This window comes from Notechis scutatus, chromosome 11 (genome assembly GCF_049901735.1).
Source record: "Notechis scutatus isolate UNSWTSFEM ecotype Mainland chromosome 11, rNotScu1.2, whole genome shotgun sequence".
Classification (NCBI taxonomy): Eukaryota; Metazoa; Chordata; class Lepidosauria; order Squamata; family Elapidae; genus Notechis; species Notechis scutatus.
The window spans coordinates 9837500-9851020 of record NC_142019.1 but is presented as its reverse complement, the minus strand read 5'-3'; the positions used below and the strand labels follow the sequence as shown (position 1 = coordinate 9851020).

General features: G+C 39.8%; 1 protein-coding gene across 2 annotated transcripts in view; it reads left to right on the top strand.

The window, feature by feature from the left end:
• The window catches only part of LOC113421473 (apoptosis-enhancing nuclease-like), a 72805-nt gene extending 62695 nt beyond the window's left edge, over window positions 1–10110 (top strand). The window contains exons 1-4 of one of the 2 annotated variants that reach the window (XM_026681860.2): window positions 1657–1713; window positions 4549–5281; window positions 6281–6481; window positions 7133–10110. In XM_026681860.2, coding sequence (XP_026537645.2) covers window positions 4550–5281; window positions 6281–6481; window positions 7133–7336 — 1137 coding nt within the window. In that variant the 5' untranslated portion in view covers window positions 1657–1713; window position 4549 and the 3' untranslated portion in view covers window positions 7337–10110. Of the gene's footprint in view, window positions 1–1656; window positions 1714–4548; window positions 5282–6280; window positions 6482–7132 lie in introns of those variants that run through there. The other variant, XM_087972771.1, reaches the window with a different exon arrangement.
• The last annotated feature ends 3411 nt before the right edge of the window (window positions 10111–13521 follow it).

Sequence of the window (13521 nt, the reverse complement as noted above, 5' to 3'; positions counted from 1 at the left end):
TCACTGTGGTTGTTAATTTAGTAACACAGTTGTCAAGTCAATGTGGTTTTCCCATGGACTTTGCTTGTCGCAAAAGGGATCATGTGACCCCAGGGCACCTCAACGGTCATAACTGTGAGTCAGTTGCCAAGTGTCCGAATTTTGATCGCACGACTGTGGGGATGCTGCAACGGTCAGAAGTGTGAAAAACAGCCATATATCACTTTTCTCTGTGCTGTATTCTAACTTTGAACAGTCGCTAAATGGAAAAATTGTACATTGAGAACTAACTGTAAATCCTTTGATCCTCAGTACCCTTCTATTTAAATGAATATGATTACTTTTGCTTCAATAGTATTACCTGAGGGAAATGTAAAACACATTTTGCCCCATCAATACACATCCTCTTGATTCTTTTCTTAGTACTCTTATGTAGTGTTGACATGCTGTCTGTAAAAAATTGGAGCGATTATTGTTGAGTGAAAACAGCCCATTAAAAAATAAAAATAACCCCACCCCCCCAGACACTCAAAAAGCTGGATGCTTATTCGAGGCTCTGCTTGCTGGCCAGAGAACATAAAAAGGGAAGACACATCCTTTTTTTCCCCTAGGCGCCTGGTACAGTAATCCTATTAAAGGGTGAGCTTGCATATGTGTGTATGTGTGTGTGCATAAATGATGACATGGAGGCATCAATGCTCTCCAATAAACATCTGCTATTCCCCCCCCCCCCCATTTCCTTGTAGTTTCTTTAGTTAGCACGTCACAAGTTCGTGTAGTTAACTGCACGAGATCACCAGATGATATTACTATTATTATTATTACTATTATTATCCTTTTCCTCTTGCAGTCCTACAGCTCTATCCACCATCACAAGGTTGTGTGTGTCTGTGTGTGAGTGTGAGAAAGATGCTTACTATTTTCCTTTTCTTTTTGCAGTCCTGCAGCCCTATCCCTTGTCAAAAGGCTATGTGTGTGTGTGTATGAGAGATGCTTTATATTATTGTTATTGTTGTTGTTATTGTTGTTACTGTTATTATTGTTGTTACTGTTGTTGCTGTTATTATCATCATCATGCACACAAAAACAACAGTGTACACAGCAAAGGAGTTAACTATGCTGGGTTTCGTATCACAAATCACTAGTCGAACACTTCCCAAGTGTGTTGTGATATGAAACCCAGCATAGTTATCTCGTTTGCTGTGTACACTGTCGTTTTTTGTGTCAAATAATAATAATAATAATAATAATAATAATAATAATAATAATAATAATAATAAATAATAATAAATAATAATAATAATAGTTGTTGTTGTTATTGTTATTGTTATTGTTATTATTATCCTTTTCTTTTTGCAGCCCTATTGGCGTCGCAAGGCTCTGTGTGTGTGTGTGTGCGTGAGAGAGAGAGAGAGAGAGAGCCACGTTGCAGACAAGCTACAAAAAAAAGAAAAAGAAAAGAAAAGTTGTGAGATGAAATAAATACACAACCGCACTTCAACCCGACTTTAGGGACCAGTGAGTCGCGTGTGAGCATGCGCAAGCAAGAGTCCTATGTTTAAAAAAAAAATCCGGGGGGAAGGCCGATTTAGGATGCAAATAAACTCCTCCTCTCTTTGCCAAAGCAGCCAATCAAGTCGGAGGAGGCGTGGCCGGCACGACGGATCGGTCCGGATACGAGTAATTATTTTTTTCGCTTCCGGGAATTACACGTGCGAAGCCGGCTTTAGCTGGGTAAGGCTAAGTGTGGGGCTGATTTGCGGGAGGTGGGTGGGGAAGCTTCAAGAATCAGAAATTTGGGGGGATTTTGGAGAACGTGGGGAAGTTGTCCTGGGACTGTTGGGTAGGAAAGGGGCAGCCCTGGAATAAAGGAAGAGAAAAGACTCCGCATGAAAGGCTGAGGCTTTAAATTAGCTCTCTTTAAATATAGCAGGATCCGGGAAAGCCCCTTTGTTCCGTTTCTTAAAGTAAGTCAAACGTGGTTTGGGTTGAACTTGGGCTTAATTTCTGAAATCCCATCAATCGTGGCCTGTAAATGCTACTGTAAATCAGTGGAACGACTTGCCCTCCAGAAGTTGTCAATGCTTCCAACACTGGAAGTTTTTAAGAAGAGATTGCACAACCCTTTGCCTGAAATGGGATATAGGGTTTCTTGCCTAGGCAGAGGGGGTTGGACTAGAAGACCTCCAAGGTCCCTTCCAACTGTTACTTTATTCTATTCGTGGGTGGTGGTCCTAGTCATAGGGAAACGAAAGAAGAGATGAAAGGTGAGATCTGGCTTGTACTTAGATGCCAAAGGCTGAACACTCCTGGAATGTTTCTCCTTTAAGATGTGTGGACTTCAGTTCTCAGAATTCCCAACCCCATTAATATTATTATTATTATTATTATTATTATTATTATTATTATTATTATTATTATTATTATTATTATTATTATTATTAGAAAAAAGTTCTGTTTATTTTAACAACAAAGACAACAAATAAAGCCATCTTTCAATTTTACAGTGTGTTGGTTGGATACATATATCTTGTGCGCATAATAATATAATTGTACATTTCTTAACCCATTATTGACCTCACCCATTCCTAAGAGGTCTGTAAGATTGTGCGTAAGTGCACAATCGTACTTACCGTCCCTTTGGCATTGCCCCCATTTATTTGTACCTATTTCCTGTATCATGTTTATACTTATACCTATTATCTTGTAAGCGATTGACAAATCAAATAAATATCTGGGAATTGAAGCCCACACATCTTAAAAGTTGCCAAGGGTGAGAAATCCTGAGGGATGATTCACACCCTGGACAGCATTTCTTTATTCTATCACAGGGCAGAAGTTATAGAAGCATAGCCAGCTGGACAAATCGGCTGAAAAGTAGCTTTTATCCACGGGCTGTTAGACTTTTAAATGAAACACAACACCATAACCAGATTTAATATGACAGACTTACAGTGCCAGTGTAATGGGCAATACGTACGTATGTATGTATGTATGTATGTATGTATGTATGTATGTATGTATGTATGTATATGCATGTAGAAATGTGCGCCTAGATCTATTAGTTACTTGGGTTTAGGGGTTTTCTTTTATTATGGAGATGTATTCTATGTTTTGTATGGGCTGCACCAATGGAGGCTCATTCAATTTCATTGTACACATGTTGTGCATTGACAGTAAAGTTTGAACTGAACTTGACTGAAAAGTCCAAAATTTGCAGAAATTGGAAAATAATGCAGACACCTGGTATCAAAGTCGACTTGAGGGCAACTTTATCACGTATAAATCTAATCAGTTGTGTTTGTTCAGCAAACCATCATTAACGTTTGGCTTAAATCGTATGAAAGTACGACACAAGTGTGCGGCAGTTCTGGATGTAAACAGGCAATGCAAATGATAATGTTTAGGTTAAATTGTATGATTTAAAACTGAAAATTTTAACATTTTAAATTGAAGCATCAGATATCTACAAGTTATTTCTCCTGTTCCTTAAAAAAAGATAATAGTATAGATAGGAATGTTTCTATGTTGTTTGCTAAATGCCCCTTGAAACGGAAAGAGGTCCATAAATGCTATGTAAGTTTTGGGTCTTAGGTTGCTTTTGCACTTAGCAAGAACATTTATATATCACTTCATAGTGCTTTTACAGCCCTCTCTAAGCGGTTTACAGAGTTGGCGTATTGCCCCCAACAATCTGGGTCCTCATTTTACTGACCTCAGAAGGATGGAAGGCTGAGTCAACTTTGAGCCGGTCAGGATCGAACTCCTGGCAGTGGGCAGAGTCAGCCTGCAGTACTGTATTCTAACCACTGCACCACCATGGCTCTAATTATATTGGTTTGTAGTTTACTTCGCACGTTGTCGCCAAATTCTTGGTGATAAATCTCAAGAAACTTTTGATAGAACTTGTTTTGAATCCATAAGAGATGCAGGTCTTGATTATTAACAATTGCTTCTTTTTTCCTTTTTAATATTTTAAATGCAGTGTTTATCATGCATTATAAGCCTTAGGAGGTGGCAGTTGGCAGCACCAATAAATTGGACTTTACCTATGGAGTTTTCAGCCTTATAGAGTGTTTCTCTCAGGAGGTGCATTTATGTTCTTTTCTGGTCACTCCGTAAGCTGGAAAATTGTTACTATTCTTGTCACTATGGAGATTTTTACTTATTTAAGGCTACCTAGTATTTGAATAAACCAATTTTCTGGAGTCTCATACTGCAGTGAATTACTGAAGCTAATTAAACAGAGTAGATTTGTTCTGCATAAACCACAAAAAAAAATCCAAATTAGCATTAATAGCTTATGATACTGTGGCTTTTAACAGTGAGGTCATTAATTGAAATAGTTAAATAATTTGTATGAACAGTCATAGCTTCCTAATTTTGATAAAATGCTTCATACCTAATAGAAAAGTTGAATGATATCTTCCCATTTGCAAAAAAACCCACCTTTTAAAAAATCCGTCGACTTTCTTCTTTTCAGAATAATTATTCACAATTATTTTAAATAATGTGAATTTTCTCAAATTCACATTAACTGGATTGCATCTTTTTTTTTTTTTTTGGTAGGATGTCCTCTAGCACCAAGTTTGTGCCAGGGGTGATAAGCCCAATAAAGATCAACCAGGTAAGTACCCTGGAGATGATGAGTATTCCGATTGTCAAATGCCCCTCTACCGGAAGGGATCTAAGTCATAATTTCAATCAACTTTGTTGGGATGACAAAGCTGGCACTCAGAACAAAAAGAAAAGCCGGAAGCACCAGCGCTACATGATGCGCAGAGCGCTGGAGCAGAAGGGACACCTGGCAGCCAGAACAAAAGAGAAGAATCTTGTTAGGACCACAGATGTCTCTGAAATGGATGGGATGCAGGACTTGTCGTCCTGGGAAAACGGAAGTCACCAGTTGCTCCAGACAGACGTGATAACAACTCAGCAGACTTCTTCCAGATTTGGTGAAGCTGTCTCCATCTCCTCTGAGGACCTAGCCAGGCAGCCATCATCTTCCCAAGGTCTTCAGAACCTGCTAGCCTCCCCCAGCATCTCAGAAAAAGGGATTAGTCCCTTCCTGCCTCAGAAATCTGTGAAGCGTGTGGCCATTGACTGCGAAATGGTAGGCACGGGTCCTTGTGGAAAGACAAGCGAGTTGGCACGTTGTACAGTGGTGAGCTATAACGGTGATGTGATCTATGACAAATACATTCTTCCAGAATGTCCAATTGTAGATTATAGGACGCGTTGGAGTGGCATCACCTGGAAGCACATGAGAAAAGCAATTCCTTTCCGGATTGCGCAGGGCGAGGTAAGCAAAAGAGATTGATTTTGGAGTATCCATACAATGTGAGGGGTTAAGAGACGCCTGATAATAAGTCAACCGGAATCTGCAAAAAAATGCAGAATGATAGGCAAGCAACAATACTTTTATCCACAGTCATAGCACTGTAGAGTTGGAAGGAGCTCCTTAAGTCCTGAATTCCAGTCCTCTGGTTCATACAGGTATCTAAATTAGTGCATCCTTGATTGATGCCTGATCAGCTTCACTTGATTATGTGTGAAGGTGATCCCATCATTTCTTCTTGATCAATTCCCCTGTTCTTCCCGTCACATCCATCCATCCATCACTTCATTTTCCTTTTGTCCATTTTTAATATATCTCCAGGGAAGCAGTTAGAATTCAGAAGCTAGGGTGTTTTAAGTCCTCATTGACCAGTTTTGTTTAGTTTGTTTTTCATTTTTAACCTTTTAACAGGTGTACTCTTTAAAGACTACGCACCTCTGTATACCTCGAGGGTCCCAATTTATTGATTTCTTCTCACTTGTTCTATTTTTGGTTCCATTTTTGTGGACACTCAGCAGTTGAGTTGCAGGAAATTAGAAAACATGGTTTACAATTTTTCCTTAAGTGTTACTACAAATTTTCTACTCATTTTTGAAAATAAAAATGTCTTCATTAATTGGGGGGGGGGAATCAAAGAGCGAACAGATGGATGGATAGATAGATAGTGATAGGTATTGATAGATAACGAAAGAAGATAGATATGAAGATAGATATTGATAGGTGATAGAGATAGATAATGCTAGATAATGATTGCTATTGATAGATATTGACAGATAATGATAGAAGATAGATATGAAAATAGATATTGATAAGTAGTGGAGAATGATAAAGATAGATAATATTGATAGAAGATATTGATAAAAAATGAAAGATATGAAGAGAGAGATCTTGATCTGCTTGTTTGAGTGACGTACAACTGTCCTTTCCTGATCACTGGAGAATTAACCTATTTTGTCTTTCTAGATCATACAGATCTTGAAGGATAAAATAGTCGTGGGACATGCTCTCCACAATGATTTCCGAGCCTTAAAATACTTTCCCTCCCGAGCCTGGAGGCGTGATACAAGCCAGTGTCCTCTGTTGAAGAAGAAGATCGCATCAACTCTGAAACCAAGCATGTCTCTCAAGAACCTAACTCATCAGCTGCTACACAAAGACATTCAGGTAACTTGCCATCTTTCATTTCCTCAAGAGCACTGAAAAGCAGAATCCTCATGCCAAAAAAACCCACAAAACCCTAGTATCATTCAGTTGCCTTACATCTAAAAGTTGTTAAGTGCACCTTGTCTTGGGTTATTTTGATGCGAGGTCGTTTCTGGAGTTCAAGGGATATTTCTTGAGATCCTTGAATATCCTGTAGTGCCTCTTGGTTCCTAATCAATCTAATTACATGCCATGATTGTCCAATAACTTTTCGGGGGTTTAGCAAATTTGTGTGTGAGTGTAGATAGATAGTAGACAGACAGACAGACAGACATGATGTGTAGATAAATAGATGGAGGGAGGGAGGGAGATATGACATATATAGAGATAGATGGATAGGTAGGCAAGTAGGTAGATCTAGCTAGAGAGATAGAACTAGACAGACAGACAGACAGACAGATAGAACTAGATAGATAGACAGACAGACATAAAATCACCTCTTATCACCCAACAGTGATGTGTTCAGGCAGATGAATTGTTAAGACTAATTTTGCTCCAAAGCCTTATTTTTTTCCAGTGCCATTCTCACTTCGAATGGTCGGTAAACGGATGGTTCTAAATGGAGGATTTACTCGTAACATTTCATGGTTTGTTTGTTTTTCCTCCCCGCAGGTTGGCAAGCACGGCCATTCATCTGTGGAAGATGCTCAAGCTTCTATGGAACTTTACAGATTGGTAGAGTTTCCATGGGAGGAGCTCCTGACACCCAGTCACCCCATGGGCCCTTCCCACGGCACCCCGGAGGTTGATACCGATCACAGTTGCTACATGGATGATCAATATTGGCCCAAGGACCTTGACATAGACTGCAAATGAAGGTTCGGGTTTTAGGAAGTTTGTAAAGAAGTGATGCTGCTATTCCAAAGAGAGAACGGGGATTCGTGCCTTCCAGCATCAACAAAGCAGCATTTATTTACATTCTTTTCCCTCAGAGTGGTACATGCCAAAGAAAACTTCAAGCCCAGACTAGCTTTTTCAGTTTTGAACCTTGGAAAGTTGCACCTTTAAGCCTTTGAAGTTTGAGCTGAAGAAGTTGGCCACATGACCTGTGTAGAACCCAGACTATCCAGAAAAGCCATTTCCTTTTTTTAGAAAGCTTTAGAATCCTTCTCCATTCTTTTCTTGCTGAATGAATGAATGACGTATGAGTACATTGCTGAATCAGCCTAGACCTGGAGGGGATAGGAGGGAGGGATTCTTTTCCAGCTAATTAAATTTACTTCCTTTTACTCCAGGCCTAATTTTAGATTTCCTTATCTGATTATAATGCTGAGTGAAAACTAAGGTGATGCGTATCCAATCTTAACATTGTGGAGCTGTGTAGGTCTGTGTGTGTGTGTGTGTGTGTACGTCTGTGTGTTATGTTCCAGCTGATTTACGTAGTATTTTCTTCTGCGTTAAACCACCTAGGAATGCATTCACATCCTGAAATGTAACCAGAACCAATGGATCCTGGTTACCTTCAATGACACTTCCTGCAGGGATAATAGCTGCAAAAAAGGGTTCTTATCTCTAATTGTGTTAGCGATGGGCTTATTTGCATATTTGGAGAGTTTCCCTGTTTATGAGTACATCCAAAGGGAGTTTGGGACCACTTAGGGCAAAACATTTGATATCTTTCTGCAGCAAATAAGTACTGCTTGGAATAGTAGAAATGCGCCCAGCTTGAGTTGTTGCAAATTCCAGTTGAAGGATTATGATGCTAAACACACACACACACACACACACACACACACACAGGGGTGGAGGGGAACCCCACAGATGTTCAAAGCTAAACTAGGCTGTCCAGAATATTAAACAGAAGAAGGAATTGGCCATCTCCAAAAACAAGTATGAGTTAAGCATCAAATGTGAAAATGTGTCTCTCTTGTTCCATCATTCTGTTCTTCCATCTGAAATCTAAAGCTAGAGCAGGGTCCCCTTCACCGCTTTGACAGTTGGTCATGACTTGGTGTTCAAATGGAACAGCTTCCCCAGAAGTCTCTGGTGCTATCATCTGATTGGGACAAGGCTCTCTTTGTTACTCAAACAGAAATGGGAAACCTGCTATGCTTTAGAATTAGAAATCACCAGCATCCGACTTGTTTGCCAGATATTGCATGAAAGTTCTGAGGTTGATAGTTTATATGCAGTGGAGAGTGGAGTGGTGTGGAATGGAATGGAATGGAGAATGGAATGGAATAGAATTAGAATTAGAATTAGAATAGAACAGAATAGAATAGAATAGAATAGAATAGAATAGAATTCTTTACTGGCCAAGTGTGATTGGACAAACGAAGAATTTGTCTTGGTGCAAATGCTCTCAGTGTACATAAAAGAAAAGATACATTTGTCAAGAGTCAAGAATCATAAGCTACAACAGTGATAGTCATAGGTTACTAATAAACAATCAAATCATACTAGGAAACAGTCAATAAAAATTGTTAGGATACAATCAAGGTTACAGTCATACAGTCATAAGTTGGAGGAGATGGGTTAAAGGAAGGATGGGAGGATTAATAGTAATAGTAATGCAGACTTACTAAATAGTTTGACAGTGTTGAGGGAATTATTTTTTTAACAGAGTGATGGCGTTTGGGGGAAAAAACTCCTTGTGTCTAGTAGTTCTGGTGTGCAGTGCTCTATAGCGTCATTTTAAGGGAAGGAGTTGAAACATTCATGTCTGGGATGTGAGGAGTCTGTAAATATTTTCACAGCCCTCTTTTTGACTTGATAGTTTATTTGGAGGGCTCTGTGTGTGTGTGTGTGCTGTCTTAGTGCAGGGGTATCAAAGTCACATCACAGCGACATCACATGATGTATCAAGGACTTCCCCCCCCCCATCACTAAACGGTGTGGGTGTGGCCAGCACGTGATGCATCTGGCTCACGGACTGGGAGTTTGAGAGTATGATTGTCTTAGTATGATTTCTCTACCTGAAACTCTATTGGTGACTAATAATTAAGTTTCTTCCATGTGCCATACGCTTTTAAATTAAATTGCACTACAGTCACTGTTTCCACATAACACTCTGTGCACATCAGAAGTTCTCAGAGCTAAACCACTGGCCACTTTGTACATTGGGGGATACACAATTTACGAGGAGGATACACAATTTCTTGAAAGAGTGCCATTGTTTTACAAAGTATTCTACAGGGAATATTTATTTGCATTCTGTCCCAAATTTCCCTACTCTTCAAATGTTGGTATGACGATTAACACAGCTTTAACGCCCTTAATTTTTTTTTTAAGCTTCATCTTGATGTGTTGAGTTGAATGTCTTCTTTGGTATCTTTTTATGCATGAAGTATTCACCCATAAGCTTTTCCCAGCTGGAATCTGAAATTTATGGAGTCCATAAAAAAGCTTACTTCCTTTCCTTAAATTTGTGTAAACTAAAGCCAGGTCTTAATTCATGGAGTGAGGGGCTCAGGGGTCTTCGTGAGATATCCAGAACTGTAGTTCAAAAATACCAGAAGATCTACAGGTTTCCAACTCCTGACATGAAGAATACTTTACTAATACTAAACATTGCATATTTTATTCATATGTATAATACATATATAATTTTGCTTAATGAATAAATAAAGGCATTTGTGTTTGCACCAAAAGATAAAGACATTCAGCCTGACAATGAAAAAAAGAAATAGAAAAATCTCCAGCAAGTTAGCAACCAAGATGGCAGAAAAATGTTTCCTCTGTCATATCAAGCAGCTCATTTTTTTGGTTGTTTTTTCCCCTTTCCATCCTTTCTCTAGCACTATTTTACAAATATTTATAGCCTGCCTTAGAATAAAATGCTCATTGGGACAAGCCACATAGAGATTTGTTGAAACGTCACCAAGAAGCTTCATTCTAAAGATGTGACTCATTCAATCACTAGCTTTCCAGTTTTGTTTTTAAGCTTTACACAATTCACAAATGCATTCTTTTCCCCTCTGACTTTCTGGGGCTTTGTCTGAGAACCAAGATGTTAAGATTTTTCATAAGTAACTGCAGCAATCTAAGGAATTTAACCATCAGCCAAGTCTATGTTGGTCATAATAAAGAGGTGCCTCAAGACCATTGTGGGATTCTGTTCTCAAATCTCAAGTACAGTTCCAAGCTGAACTATTTCACTTTCATTATTACCAGCCTCAACACAGAATGGTACTAAGTTTCATAAGTTCTCCCTCCTACTGATCAAAGGAGTGCCCCAAAAATTTAAGACCAGTGATCTCCTGTCCTTCAACTATCTTAATTCAGGATGAGGGGTCATTAATTGAAAAGGTAGTATCCCTGTACATTAATTGAAAAGGTAGTATCCCTGGGAAAATGTGAATGGGAAGTTGATTTAAATTCTGTGCAGAGAAGACACAGTCCAGAAGCAAGGATGAAATGGGGATCTGGAGATTCTCAGTCATCCAGGTTTAGGTTGTACCAAAGATGCTTTGTCAAATGGCAGCTGGACTTTCTTTGTTTTTCCTTGAAGACATTTCGCTTCTCATCCCAGAAGCTTCTTCAGATCTGACTGAATTCACCTTCATTCTTCAGAACTGAAGAAGCTTCTTGAATGAGAAGCAAAACATCTTCAAGGAAAAACGAAGAAAGTCCAGTTGCCTTTTGAAAAAACATCTTTGGGACAAGGATGAAACGGGTTTTCAATAATAGGAAAACAGCTTCTCTTCATTTGAACATTGCAGAACTCAGGCAATTTGAATTACAAATGCAATTCATTGATTCCAGACATCCTATGTCTGAATTGTCAAAAAATGGGCTCAGATCCAGAATAGTGTGAGATTATTGAGGTCTTTAATTAAAGGAGTAGTACAAAGACTGAAGGGACACGGCTCAGCGGCTAAGATGCTGAGCTTGTCAATCAGAAAGGTCGGCAGTTTGGCAGTTCAAATCCCTAATTCCGCGTAACCGAGTGAGCTCCCAATACTTGTCCCAGCTTCTGCCAACCAGCAGTTCGAAAGCATGTAAAAATGAAATTAGAAAAATAGGGACCACTTTGGTGGGAAGGGAACAGTGTTCCGTGCACCTTTGGCATTTAGTCATGTCGGCCACATGACCATGGAGACGTCTTCGGACAGTGCTGGCTCTTCGGCTTTGTAACGGAGGTGAGCACTACCCCCTAGAGCTGGAAACAACTAGCATGTATGTGCGAGAACCTTTACCTTACAAAGACTGGGCATGGAAGTGATCTGTATCTGTCGTTGCTGCAAAGTTGCAATCAATATATTTTGAATACTGTAGTGATTTTGAAAGGTGATTTTGATCTTCATGGCTTTTTTTCATCTGTTTAAGGGAAGGTTAATGATGTCTATGAAACGAATGTGGAGAGTCCTGCTGTGTTAGCTTTTGAATATGAGATGGATTTGTGCAATACAGAGCATTCTCGAAACTGCAAAGAAGCCAGTGCATTTTTGTCACTGTTATTGCATGGCATGGTATCCAACTGGTCCAGTAATGGCTCAAGGAATCAGGCACACACAGAAACTGACTGCCCCACCAGCTTTGTGTCAAAGGATGACTTTGAACATACCAGTAATAAATAATGTTTTACATCTGGTTGTCTGCTGAGTCCTCATTGCTATCACTGTACTGACTGTCAACTCATATTTATCTGGTCTTTTAGAGTTGCCAACAGAAAAGGAGGGAGGAGCAGTGCAGCAGCTTGCAAAACCGAAACTGCATTCCAGAAATGTTTTCATAGATAGTTTCCAGGTGACCAAAATTTCTGCCGAGGCAAAATTCTAACTGGAGAGCATGATTGATGACTTGGCTGTGGATGTGTCCCATTGGAGAATATGAATTATGATACACCCAGGGGGTGGGGGAAAACCAGGGTCAAAGGTGACAATGAATGATATGTCTCAAGAGTCGGCTACACCCAGGCAGCACCGGCATGTCTACTAATAAATATTTAAGCTTTAAAAATCCGGCTAGAGACTCATGATGTAAAGAGGGTAACTACCAGAACCCTGACAGCGACTGATGGGTGGGTGGAATGGGGGAGAATCCGTGAATGTCAAATGCTGGTGCAGAATAGCAATAGCATTTAACTTATATACCGCTTAATAATGTTTTACAGCTCTAAGTGGTTTACAGATTCAACATATTGCCCCCATCAATCTGGGTCTTCTTTTTATCGACCTCAGAAGGATGGAAGTTGAGACAACCTTGATCAAACTCCTGGCACTGGGCAGAGTCAGCCTGCAATGCTGCATTCCAACCACTGCACCACCCGGAGCGCTAAATACCTGCTAGTTTTAGAGAAAGATTTCCCATGAAAAATTGAAGTTGGGAGGCCTATTCGTTCCAGCTGCTGCAGCTTTTCTCTTAGGGTATGAAGAAAAAGTTTCCTTTGTTTGGGCCACCTCATCTTTTCCTATTGTTGCACTGTTGTCACATGGAAGGCTGGCTGCCGTGTGGCATAACCGAGCCAAGTCTCAGTCTCTGTTTGCTAAATGAGGCCACCAATTAGTACTGATGCATATTCTCACAACACCATTCTGCAAAATGCAGAAAAGTAAGCCAGAAGGAATCAAGGAATGATACAGAATCAGAAAACGCAGCAAGTCTAATGTACACCAACACCACATCCAGCCCTTGCAAACCATTCTAGCTTCTATTAGATTTTGTTTTCCTTGCTTAAAATGCAAAAAAAAAAAAAATGTCTAATAGACATCAACAGCATTCACTCTGCCTCGGTCCCTGGACTACCTTCCAGTCCTTGCAAACCGTTCTTATTTCTATTCTATTTCTCCTTGCTTTATATATTACTTTAAACTTCACCTATTGTTGAAGATCCCATCAGCTCCATCTTGAAAGCCACTTTAGTATAGTACCGGTCATTAAGGTGCTGCCCTACAAACTAGGAGTTGGAGTTCTAGTCCCAGTTTAGGCACGAAAACTGGCTGAGAAACTTTTGGGCTGGTTGCTCTCTTGGCCCAGCTCACCTCACAAGGTTGCTTTAGGGAAAATAAGGGGAGGGAGAAGTTCAGGTGAACCCCAACTTATGACCACAATTGAGCCTA